Genomic DNA, 12,859 nt, shown 5'->3' with positions numbered 1-12,859 from the left:
AATATGGGCGACACAGACGAGGCAGTGGGGCAGCTCCTGTTGGCACAGCAATCATACACATCCCTGTTACTCAATGAGGCGCGCCAGCTGTGGCTGGCCACACAGAGCAGAATCTATCAATGAGGGGGATAAATCCAGCACCATGCTCTACAGACTGTGCCATCACACCTTCCAGGCTCAGTCTCTGCCGGGTATTCGGGATGAGCGGGGGGACCCGATGTCGGCCCCTGAGGACATAGCGGCCAGCTTCGCACAGTACTATGCGGATCTATATGCCCCCCGGGAGGTCCTCCCTGCGGAGGACGTTGACAAATTCTTGGCGGATCTCCCGCCGCGTGCGCTCTCGGATGAGGGCCGCGATCGGCTGGAACTCCACCTGTCCTTGGAGGAGCTGGGCACGGCACTGGGGGAGTTGAACTCTGGCAAAGCCCCGGGACCTAACGGGTTCCTGTGTGAATTCATGAAAACCTTTCATCTCCAACTGGGGGGGCGATATAGGTTGGCGTTGGAGGCAGCCAGGGAGTGTGGTCGCCTCCCTGCGGATTGACGACATGCCGAAATTGTTGTGTTCTGTAAACCCGGGAGGCCCCCCGAACACCACTCCTCATACAGGCCGATTTCCCTTTTAAACTTTGAGGCGAAGATATTGGCTAAGGCCCTAGCCAATCGCCTCCTCCCATATATCACCGACCTAGTTCACCCTGATCAGGCGGGGTTTATGCCCCATAGGGCGACGAGACACAATATTCGCCGCGCGCAGGTGGTGGTGGAGACAGCCCAAGCCGCTGGGATCCCGGCGGCGCTCCTTCTAGCCGACATAGATAGGGCATTCGATTCTCTCAGCTGGGTGTACCTTCGGGCGCTTCTGTCCCGCCTCAATCTTGGGACTGGCTTCCTCTCATACCTGCGCCTGCTTTATACGGACCTGACCGCGTCTGTGAGAGTGGCGGGGCGGTGTCAAAACCCTTTCCCATCGGACGGGGCACCAGACAGGGTTGCCCTCTCTCACCCTATTTATTCGCATTGGCTATGGAACCCTTGGCGGCGTGGGTGCGGATGGACGCGCAGCTATGGGGGCTAGAGTGGGAGATGAGTCCGTCCGATCGCATTGCACTGTACGCCGATGACGTCCTCTTCTTCCTTACGGCCATTAATAGATCCGGGCCCAGAGTCCTGGAGATAATGCGAATCTTCGGGGAAGTATCGGGCTTGCACTTAAACGTGCGAAATTCTAAGCTGTGGGTGCTGGAGGGTAGTGAGAGACTGGGTCCATGGGCATCAATGCTGCAGACGGCGGCAGGCGGACTTAAATACCTGGGCGTCTTCCTTACAGACGCTCCAAATGTGGCATGGGAGCGCAATGTGGTGCCCGTTTGGGATAGAGTACGGTCGGACATGAAAACTTGGTCCAGAATGCCCTTGAATATCTACGGCCGATCGGCGATCTTTAAAATGGTGGCCCTCCCGCGCCTCCTATACCGACTGCAAAACCACCCATGCCCCATAGCGCCGCAGTGGTTTCGTCAGGTGAACGCTGCGCTGAGTCAGTTTCTTTGGGTCGGGGGAGTGGCGAGGGTGGCTTTTCGCACTTGCTTCCTGTCCACGTACTGCGGGGGCCTGGCCACCTCCGACATTTTGTCATACTATCAGGCGTCACACTTACTGGTGCTTAATGACTGGTGGTACGGGAACCGGAGTGACCCGACCTATGCCCTTGAACGGTACTTGATGGATCCGGACACGGTGCATACCATTCTGTATTCGGCGACTATCAGGAAGAGGTTCCCCATGGTTACCCAGGTGGTCTTCCGAGTGTGGCGTGCAGCTCTGCGCCGCATGGGGTGGTGGAATAAGTTGACGAGGAAGACCCCGCTGTGGCGGAACGGGCGACTGCCGGCACTGGCATCCCTACAGGGGTTCAGGGGCTGGGACGACATAGGCATCTCAACACTAGGCCATGTCATGAAGGGCACTACCCTCAAGTCTTTCCAGACCTTGAGTGAGGAATATGCTATGCCCAAAACCCAATTCTTTCAATACTTGCAACTGCAACATGCATTGTCCCCCTCTCTGGTGGGCTTAGAGTCCCTGCCCGAGTTCAGCCCCCTAGAGGCTAAGGTGTTTATGGGGTAATTGGAGGAATTTTTTTTTTTTTAACATATATCAGACCCTAGTCACACACTGCTCCTCCTCCCTTGATGGGCTACGCTCCGTGTGGATAGGGAGATGTAGGAGCTCTCGAAGAGGAAGACTGGAGGGAAGCCCTGGAGGCCCGAGGGGGGCGGCCATTGCGATGCATTTACGCTTTATCCAATTTAAATACTTACATAGAGCCTACTTTACCAGAGAACGACTGTGGAGGGCAGGTTTGATTGCCTCCCCTGAGTGCTTGAGGTGCGAACGGGCGGTGGGGACGTTTATCCACACTGTGTGGTCATGTGCGAAACTGGCGAGGTACTGGATGGGTGTATGGGACTGCTTGTCTGAGGTTTTGGGATGGGACCTTCCCCGATTACCGCAGCTCGGCCTGCTGCATGTAATGGAACAGGTGGGGGGCAACATATACAAACGTCATTTATTGGTTTTGGGCCTCACTGTGGCCAAACGAGATATAGCTCGGGCCTGGAAGGACCCCAGGGCCCCCTTGCTGGAAGTGTGGAGACGGGGATTGGACTTTTGCATGGGGCTGGAGCGTCCAGTCTTTGAGGCCAGGGGCTGCCCCCGGAAACATTTTAAGATATGGAAAAGATGGGCGGACTATAGAGGGTTGTGGCTGGAGCAACCTGTGCCCCAGGACGCTGGAGAAGAACTTTAACTATTGGACCCTGGGCGACGGGGAGCACGCACTTTTCGTACTTTCTTGCTTTGTGCCTTGAGACTTTGCAGACACTGTGTGGGGGAATGGGTGGGACCCGGGGGGGGATGGTAGGGAGTTGGGGGTTGGGGGGGGGCGGGTGTATAACCTATTACTGCTTGTGCTGACTACACATCTTCTTTCATAATATGCTCGCTAGTCCTGCGATGTAATATGGGACGGTGTCCCCTTTGTATTTTGTCGGTACTGCAATAAAATTTTGTTCTGAAAAAAAAAATGTATGTTTAAGTCGCCAAAAATGTTGAAATTGGCTGTCTTAGTTACCAGGGAACTCACGGTTTCAATCCATCACCGTTCTTTAGCCCACTCTGCCACCCCAGTTCAGACATGGCTATATGCAAATCAGTCTGACCCTGTGCCTCTTGGGAACAGTCCAGTCCGAACTGCCAAGCCATGTCTTCCCTGGACCGGAAACAAGCTTCCGAGGACCGGTTTCTGGCATTCCAGCCGTCTTCAGCCCGTTTTGCTTGAATCCAGTGGCAAAGTGAGCAAGGGACTCACGTCTGAGCATACCCTGCCACACTTATGGTGGCCAAAAGCGGTACAAAAGGGGGTGGTGATGGACGGAGCATCTGAATCAATCAAACACTTGCACCCAGTCAAAAGATCTGGGTTTAATCCATCACCGTTCTTTAGCCCACTCTGCCACCCCAGTTCAGACATGGCTATATGCAAATCAGTCTGACCCTGTGCCTCATGGGAACAGTCCAACCCAAACTGCCAAGCCATGTCTTCCCTGCCACACTTATGGCGGCCAAAAGCGGTACAAAAGGGGGTGTTTGATTGATTCAGATGCTCCGTCCATCACCACCCCCTTTTGTACCGCTTTTGGCCATGTGAGTCCCTTGCATGTCTATCCTCCAAGAAGTACTCAAGCCCACTACTCACACCTGCTATGCTGCCAAGTTGAAAAGGTTTGTCCACAACTGCATTCCTAATAATATAGAACTGCTCAACTCTTCAGTACAAGAATTCATTTGTTACCTTCTTCACTAATAAAAATCATGCCTTGTTATACATCCATACACCTACACCTGGCTGCTATTGCCTTCTACATGCAAAATAGGGAACATGCTTCCTTATTAAAGATAACTGTGGTCAAGGCCTTTATAGAGGTTTTCAAACGGGTTATTCCACCCAGACTTGCCCCCACCCCAATATGGAATCCTAATATTGTCCTTACCTATGGGTCCACCCTTTGAGCCTCTACATTCATGCTTCTTACATTTCCTCCCCTTGAAAGTGGCATTCCTTGTTGCTGTCACATCTTTAAGACATGTTAGTGAATTTCATGGCTTCACTCAAGAGGGGCCTTTCTTTCAGGTTCACAAGGGCAGAGTTGTCCTTAGAACCAATACCAAATTTCTTCCAAAGTGGTAGCTCAAAACCATTGAGCTGCCAGTGTTCTCCCCACAACTTGACCCTATTGCAAAGAGGGCACTTCTCACTTTTGATGTATAGCATGCACCTGTGTACTATGTAAATTGAACAAAACCTTTTCACAAAACTTAGCGGGTATTTATCCTCTTATTCAAATCTTACGAAAGATCTTCTCTTTCATAGGCAGATATAGCTAGATGGTTTGTCAAGTGCATCCAAATTTGCGATGCCATAGCTAAAAAGAAATCTGTTTGACACTTTCCAGGATTTGCGATGCCATAGCTAAAAAGAAATCTGTTTGACACTTTCCAGGAAAGGAGCCTCTAAGGCGTTCCTAGGAAAAAACTGGTATTTGTAAAGCACCTAACTAGTGCACCCTGCGCCCATTCACTAAACACTAATGTGTGGATGTCTTGGCACGCCAAGAAGCACAAGTGTGCCAAGCTGTCTTTCGCAGCTTTCTGCAACATCCTCTGGCTAGCCACCTCTTAGAGGAGGACTTATATATAGTCTATGTAGAACATATGTATTTACAGCCATGCATACCTCAAACGGAATATGTTACCTTGGAAGCATCTGTTTGTGGCATGTAGTGCTGTAGAGTCACCTGTGCTCACCAACCTCCTAGGAAGCCTTTGGCAGTTGTAGATTCACACCGTTTTTTCTCACACTTTTATTCTCTTACCTCATGCATCGTCACTATCCTTTATACAGGACGCTCCATGTTCCTACATATCCTCTCTGCGGAAACAATCTAACGATGGAGATGGTGCCCATGCGCATTACCAAACGAAGGAGGAGTCACTACTTTGTGACTCGAAAGGCTTCTTTGACCATAAACAATTTGCACACATCTGAGCTCAACACTAGATGACATGAGTATGCAGAGCATGTGTATCTACTACACTACAAGCCACGAAGAGATTCTCACAAGGTAAGTAACATATTCCTTTTGTTACATGTTTTTAAAACACTTTATTTAAAAGTACAAATTGAAACTGAGCACACTATTCCTCTTTTTCACCTTCTAACTAACACCTCTTGTCCTACCTTCTCACCCTAAATAAAAAATGTGGGGCTGCTGAGACGCACCTTTTCAGTCCATTGTAATAAATCCGAATATAAACAATCATTTATCCTGGCAGGATCATTCGCCCGTGACTGCAGTAACCAGCCTGTGTACTGAGGCGCGGGAGGCAGCCCAGAAGTTGCTCAACCACTATGTGAAGGTGCAGGGATTGATCATCTCTCAGATGCTGCGCAAGAGCGTGGAGACCCGGGACTGGGTTAACACCATCGAACCTCGTAACGTCCGGGCAGTCATGAAGCGGGTGGTGGAAGATACCACTTCCATTGATGTGCAGGTAAACGTATATGTAAAGATGATGAGGCTTGAGGGCTGTCCTTTTCTTATGTTCACACCTCTCCCTACACTGCTGCTTCCACAAGCACATCTCTTTGGATAACTTTGATTGGATTTGAGGTAATTGTGGATCGCTGGGTGTGGGAGGTGGAGGAGGTTGTTGTTAAAGAGGGGTGAAGAGGGTTGGCTAGTGTGAAAGTAGGCGTTGCAACTGTTAAAGTATTTTGCTTTCTATTTGGAAGCATGAATCAATGGGGCTTCGGGGTGATATGGCTGATTGTTCATGCATATGATGACTTTAAGCTATTATCTGGAGAGTAGTTTCTTGCCATTTACCTTTTTCAGATCTTTCCCACGTGAACTATGCTGCCCTTATCTTCCAGCAATTTGATTGATTATCCGAATTGTGCTACCAAATGTTCATTCGTATTTCTGTACATTAGTCTGACCCATGTTATTAACAGGAGAACATTTTTTAGAGAATCAGGAGAAAAGTGTCCAGTTGGCTTCTTCATCACATGCTTGCAATCAAGAAATAACAGTGTGTCAGTAACAGGTACTTGCTTTTTGTGAAGACCCAACTAAGGTATAAACAAACTGGCTTCCAAATTCTGTTGTCGGGATGTAGTAAAGCAGAAAATGCTCACAATAGTCCTCTTTAATGTGGTGAAAGGATGTATGGGAATGTTATGTTATTTTAAAAAACATCTTTCTATTGTTTCTGCTGCAGGTTGGGCTTCTGTATGAGGAGGGTGTGCGCAAGGCACACAGCAGCGACTCCAGTAAGAGAACATTTTCTGTCTACAGCAGCTCTCGACTTCAGACCCGCTATGCCCCGAGCTACACCCCCAGGTAACATAGAATCTATCAAACCTACTCACAATGCAAGAGTTAAATAATTGCTAGTAGAAATTAATTAGCTGAGCTATCACAATGTCTCCTATCTGGAAGTTTGTTGAGAGGCAAGCCAGAACACCTTGAAATTCCTTTTGTCTCACCAGCAGTAGTGTACGCCGAGCTCAAAGGCTTTTATTCATCAGAGTTGTTGTTGGGTATGTGCAGTAATCACTGAGCATAATTTTAAATTATTAATATCAGCACTTAAGGGTATTACAGGTGTGTTTATAACTGACTTGGCAAAGCTAATCGGTCTTACTTTTGGGATCTGTTGGCTTTGCTAATACCTTTTGGCTATGCTATGCATCATAGCCAAATGTTTATAAAAAAAAGAAGGAAAGGCGAAATGATGCAGCCGTGTAATTTTGTATGAGCACACATGCTCCATTACCAGGAGGTAGGCAGGGAAAGTAAAAAGCAGCTAGTGAGGGAGAGCAACTCATTGGCAGGGGAGAAACTTATGGGCTAGAAAGCTACATGACCCATCCAGGAGGCAGGGAGGTTCATAGGGGGATCAGTAGATGAGAGAGAGCTTATTACACAAATGAGACCGCAACAGGGAACATGGGGTGGGAATTTGGCAGGGGAGAAGCAGGTAAAGATCTGGCAAACACATGCACCCTCATGGAGAGCTTAAGCAAAAAGAAACAAGCATTGGCATAGCCAATAGATCTCGCCTTTGGGACCTTATAAGTGTTTAGCCATGCAGCACATTATCCTGGGTATTGTGGGATTGAAGAGATATCAATTACTATACGCTGGGTCATGCAGTCTGATTCAAGAATACATCCTTGCCTCAGGAAACATTCATGGGAGCGGCGGGTCTGAGAGACAGAGAAGGGCAAGAAAGGTGGGACAGTGAAAGGGAGGGAGTTTGGGAAGACCAAAAGGTGAGAAAAAGGAAGTCGCAGTGGTGTAACGGAGGAGCCTAAAACACCTGCACAGGGGAGAGAAGCGGTGCACATCCTTCTGTTGGTAAAACTGTTTAGCCTAGGGCCTAATTACTCTCCAAGATACACGAGTCTCGGGGGGGACTCGCCACACTCTGCAGGTAGCCCATCATTTTGCAGGACACCACTGCAGAGTGGTTGTGAGGAGAGGTGAGACGGAAAGCTGGGGCAGGCATGTGGGAGAAGTTTTTGTCGGAGACAGGCAGGTGGGCGAGCCAGAAGAGAGGTAGAGAGCCACAGTGAAAGGAAAGAGATGTGTGGTAGAGCAGAAAATAGACTTTAAGAATGCGGAGGAAAAAAGTGGTGAGATTGAAAGAGGGAAGGGAAGTCACAGGGAGAAATGTGGAAGAGTCAGCAAAATAATTCAAGGGAGAAAATAGCCGACTGAGGAAGAAAGCTTGGAGCAAGGGGAAGAGACGGGTGGGAGACAATCCAGTGAGAGAGAGAGAGTCAATTCATGGGGAGGGGAAGACTGAGGAAGAGAGAAAGGTAGAGAAAAACAGAAAGGAAGAGAGAGAGAGAGTTTGTGGGGGAAGGATAGTCTCAAGTGGGAGAGATGAGATTGAAAGGTGATAAGTAATCCATAATGTGTGGCAACACTAATCCGGCCTGACTTTCTCCAAACACCGCTTTACAGTCTGGGACGTGTAGTCCCACTAATACACAGGGAGGTTTGCAACTACAAACCAGTCAATACAAAATTATGACAAATTAAAAAAACAAACAGGATTGGATCAGGAGTAAGTCATTGCATGGAGCCCTGGGCAGCCCCAAAGAAAGTGTTGGCAGGCTTTCTAGTTTATGGGCTGCCCTTTCTGTATTTATACTTTGGTCTTTTGCTTGGTTGATCCGACAGGGCCTGCAGCTGCCCTTTGCCTGGACTCTCACGCCAATACCACCCCAAGCTTCCGCCAGACAGCATGTGTATGCCAAGGTGGTACAGTTACAACGGTGCCAGGGTCTACTTTCAACAAGCATAATAAATACGGACTAAACATAGTTAAACTTGTGACCTCTCCTTACACACAGAATTCTGCGTTCAGCACATTAACCCTGTGCCCTGAGATACTTTACTAGAGCAGGCCCACGTGACTTCAATTTTCACACAGATTTCTGCATCGGACACTATAACCACCTTAGCCACGTTACAGGGAGTGCACCCTGCAGCAGGAAAATTACATAAACATACATGGCAATATTTTACAACAGAAAAGTGGCAGATTAAAAAAAAAAATCAGGGTCCCCATTGACTTCTATTTCAGGCTGGGGAGAGCTAAAACAAAGCCTGGTTTGCTTACAAAAATCGGGAGTCACCTGCCTAAATCGGTCTAGTGGCATATAGACACAAGAAAGAGACATAAGTGCCCAGAAACTCTTCTGGAAAAAATTAGCAGCAAACAAAACAAGCCATGACTGAGGAGGGGTGGACACGGTGGAGCATGGGTGAAGAAGCAGCGAGAGAGGGCGTGAAGATGTAAACAGCAGGGCATGGCAGCCACTGCAGTTGTGGACTGACTACAATTTAAAGTCCCTGAAATTGCTTTGGTGAGAAGCAGGCGTGTTTATTTATTTATTTCATTTGTATAGCGCAACAGCTACCCAACAAAGGGTTTCCCGGCGCTAAAGATCCAGTGATAGGTTTCGGGGCAAGGCATTTCAGATGTTGAACAGCCATGTTTTTAAGGCTTTCCTGAATTTCATATAACTCGTCTCATTACATAGTGCGTGTGGCAAAGCGTTCCAAAGTGAGGGTCCAAGAAACGAGAAGGATTTACCGCCCATGCGCGACAGTTTTATTTTGGGGATCACAAAGTGATTAGCTGTTGCTGATCGCAGGGTCCGGGAGGCATGATAGGGACGTACTAGATTTTGCAAGTACTTTGGGGCATTCTTAGTGGAGATCTTATGCATAAAGCAAAGGGATTTAAATTTGATCCGATTCTCAATTCTCAACCAATGCAACTCTCGGATATATTTGGACGTTGATGTGTTAATGGGGATTTTCCACAACAGTCTAGCTGCTGCATTTTGCACCGTCTGCAATCTGCGGATCGTGGCCTTTTTTGCCCCTAAGTATAAAACGTTGCCATAATCAAGCCTAGATGTTATTAAGGCGTTGATGACTGTTTTCTTAGTGTGTTCCGGCAGCATCCAGCATATCTTTTTGAGCCATTTTAGTATTGCGAAGCAGGTGGCCGAAGTCTTCACAACTTGCTGGTGCATATTCAGGGAATCATCAACAATGACACCCAAATTACGAGCCTGCGTGGCCGGAACCGGAAGAGTGCCCATTTCAGATGGCCAATGTTGGGGTCCCCAAAGCTCTTTATTTTTCCCCAGGACAATTAACTCGGTCTTATCACCGTTCAGTTTAAGAAAGTTTTCTTGCATCCACTCTGCAATCTTACTCAGTCCTAATTTTAAGGAGGAAGGATTGTCACGTTCCGCAGAGGAAAGAGAGAAGAGAAGCCGAGAATCATCAGCATAGGAAAACATTTGCAATCCAGTCTCTTCTACTACTTTAGCAAGTGGGCTCATGTATATGTTGAAGAGCAGCGGGCTCAGAGTGGAGCCCTGCGGTACTCCGTGTTTGAAAGTCAGGGTGTCTGAGCAAGCAGATTGTGAGAGAACTTGAAATGTACGATTTTCCAGCAGTGAATTAATCCAGTTGATGGCTGTACCACGTATGCCTATAGAGTGAAGTGTCCGCATGAGTACCGCATGAGACACCGTATCAAATGCTGCACTAAGGTCGAGCAGCACAAGGGCCACTGTTTCTCCTCTATCCAACATGGAACGGATGTTCTCTGTTACACCCAGCAAAGTCGTCTCAGTAGAGAAGCTTGACCGAAATCCTGATTGATGGGAGGGCAACAGGTCATGTGTAGTTATAAAGTCTGTAAGGGACCGATGAACATGTTTCTCTAATATTTTTGCAAAAATGGGCAAGAGGGAAATAGTGAACAACAAAATGGTGTACAGAGTTCCCCCGGGAGAGCTCAAGCAGTCTGGCTCAACCTGTAATTCTCTCTCGTGATATCTAGACAAGGGGTGAAGAAAGGGTCTCAAGTGTGCAGTGTAGACCCATATTCCAGAATGAAAAGGTACCTCACACAGGCTATCAACAGGACCACAACTGTAGCCCCAGTCGATAGTTGTCCAGCCTCATCATCGGTACCTTGCTCCTTCGGCAGGCTGGCTGGTGCAATGCCCGTCGGGCAGCGATGAAAGCTGCACTTTTAGTGGAGATCTTTAATTCTGGGCCAGCGGGTGTGTGCGTGTGAGGGGCCAAAGGGAGTGTAATAGTGAGCGTGGTGGTGAAGTTAAAAGAAGTCAGGGAAGTCCTGTTGGTGAACAATTTATTGGTCAGGCTTCCTGCTTCAGTAAAAAAGAAAGGGGTACTAAGGGGTGGCAAGTAATGGAACCAACCCGTATTCAACCCTTTGTGTGCAAGAAGTGGTCAACATGTTTCACGCCCTAAGGGCGATTCATCAGGACCTGGGTGCTCATAAATTACTTGGTTCCTTAAAAATTAGTCAGGACACCAGTATACGACCTGAAGTAGTGTCGTATCGTAATGGTTCCACAGAGGGGACCTTCTGGAACTGAAAAAGAAAAGAGAAACAACAGTATAAACACAGATAATGGCTCCTTGACTGTCAATTACAAGTGACTTATTTTCTGTGTTTTTTATGTGCGTGCTATCCAAAGCATGCGTGCCCAGTGAGTGGCTTTGTCTAGATAATAGAAGCAGCAGGTTTTTTTGTGCGGTGGAGAGAGAGAAAATCAGAATTTACTTAATTCTGATCGGTGCGTGGAAGGTGCTCGCACTAAATAGTGGTTGCGTGCTACTTTTGCAGTGAACCATGTCTTAAAAATGAACGCTACCGCCTGTATCAGGTGACCAGGCGTATGTACAATCAAACCCCTCGAGGAGATGCGGTGGTGAGTAACAATGGTCAACCAACCGTGGGAGGTTCGAATCTTAATGCTCAAAATGAGCGAGCCACACAGTGAAGACCGAAGACGAACGCGGTTTGACACTCTGTAAAGAAAAGTTGATCTGTACGCCAATCAGCGCGCTCACCCCTAATGTTTCTTCCTAGAAACCTCACGGGCCATCCAAGTGGGGCCAGCAGCGAGATGAGGGAGCCCTATGGGGGAAGAAGACAACAAGGTAAGTGCCCAGTGCGAAAGGGTATGAAAGCCGATTGAGGTTGTTGCGGATATGCAAAGCGGTCGGCAAACCGTCAAGGCAACCAGCCGATAGGGAAATAGGCCGGAAATTAGAGGACAAATTAGGGTCAGCACCCGCTTTCTTTAACAGCGGATGGATCATTGCATGCTTCCATTCATCAGGCACGTCATTTTCCTGAAGTGATGCATTTAGAAGGTCGGTGATAATGGCCATAGCGCCTCTGCTGAGTTGTTTTAGAACTGAGCATGGTACAGGATCTTTGGGCGAACCTGATTTAATAGTGTCAAGTAGCTCTCAAACGATGTCTGTACTGAGTCTAGGCCAGTTATCTAATACACCGGGAGGTGTCTCAGAGGGAGCAATCAGATCTAGTATGTCAGTATAATTGCTCGGTTTGGCAGATGGAATATTTGGCAAGGAAATATTTGCCTGATTTTGTTCATATTGTGCCTTTTCTATGCCTTGATATATTTTATCAACTTTATTGACAAAGAAGGTAGCCAGTAGATCACACTGTGTCTTATTAAGGTCTGGCGAAGGTTGTGTCGTATTTGAACCAGCCAACTCTTTAACTATTTTGAAGAGTGTTTTAGATTGATCCAGGGCCTCTGTAATTTTTGTACATACGAATTCTGCTTTGGCTTTTCCACATAACTTTTGATAGTTTGTTAGTTTTATTTTATAGTCCTTCTTTGCTTCAGAAGAATAGGTCTTCCTCCATTGACGCTCTGCGTTTTTACAGCTGGTTTTTTCCTGCTTTAGTATCTCGTTAAACCACGGAGCAGGGGGGCGATGATTATTGAGTTTTAACTTCGTTTTGGGCAAAGAAGAGTCAACGGCTGCCATGAGCCAATTTTGAACTGATGTCGAAAAATGTTGTACCGTTGACTCTGTGCAGGGAAGATGTCCTTCCAAAAAAGAGTTAAGACTATCAATATCAAGTTTTTTCCATTTCCTAACAAATTGGGTAGGTGCTGGTACTCTGTCTCTATTTGACAATTCTACCTGGAGTGAAAATTTGACAAGAAAATGGTCTGACCAGGGCAGGGGTGGGGCGGGATACGTAATGATGTCATTTATGTTGGAAAAGATAGGATCCAACAGATGACCGGCGTTATGAGGCGATCCCGAGTTCTTCAAGGTCAGATTAAGGGATGCTAAGTCTGCTAAAAGTTCCTTGGCAGTTGTGCATTCCT

At 47.5% G+C, this 12,859-nt stretch overlaps 1 protein-coding gene across 1 annotated transcript in view; it reads left to right on the top strand.

The window, feature by feature from the left end:
• The window catches only part of VPS51 (VPS51 subunit of GARP complex), a 123,060-nt gene that overhangs the window by 67,537 nt on the left and 42,664 nt on the right, over positions 1 to 12,859 (top strand). Inside the window, exons 7-8 of the mRNA XM_086938506.1 lie at positions 5,401 to 5,619; positions 6,349 to 6,470. Coding sequence (XP_086794632.1) covers positions 5,401 to 5,619; positions 6,349 to 6,470 — 341 coding nt within the window. The remainder of the gene's footprint in view (positions 1 to 5,400; positions 5,620 to 6,348; positions 6,471 to 12,859) is intronic.

The sequence above is a fragment of the Lissotriton vulgaris genome, chromosome 9, assembly GCF_964263255.1.
Source record: "Lissotriton vulgaris chromosome 9, aLisVul1.2, whole genome shotgun sequence".
Taxonomy (NCBI): Eukaryota; Metazoa; Chordata; class Amphibia; order Caudata; family Salamandridae; genus Lissotriton; species Lissotriton vulgaris.
The sequence above is the reverse complement of the archived record's forward strand: the minus strand, read 5'-3'. Positions and strand labels throughout refer to the sequence as shown.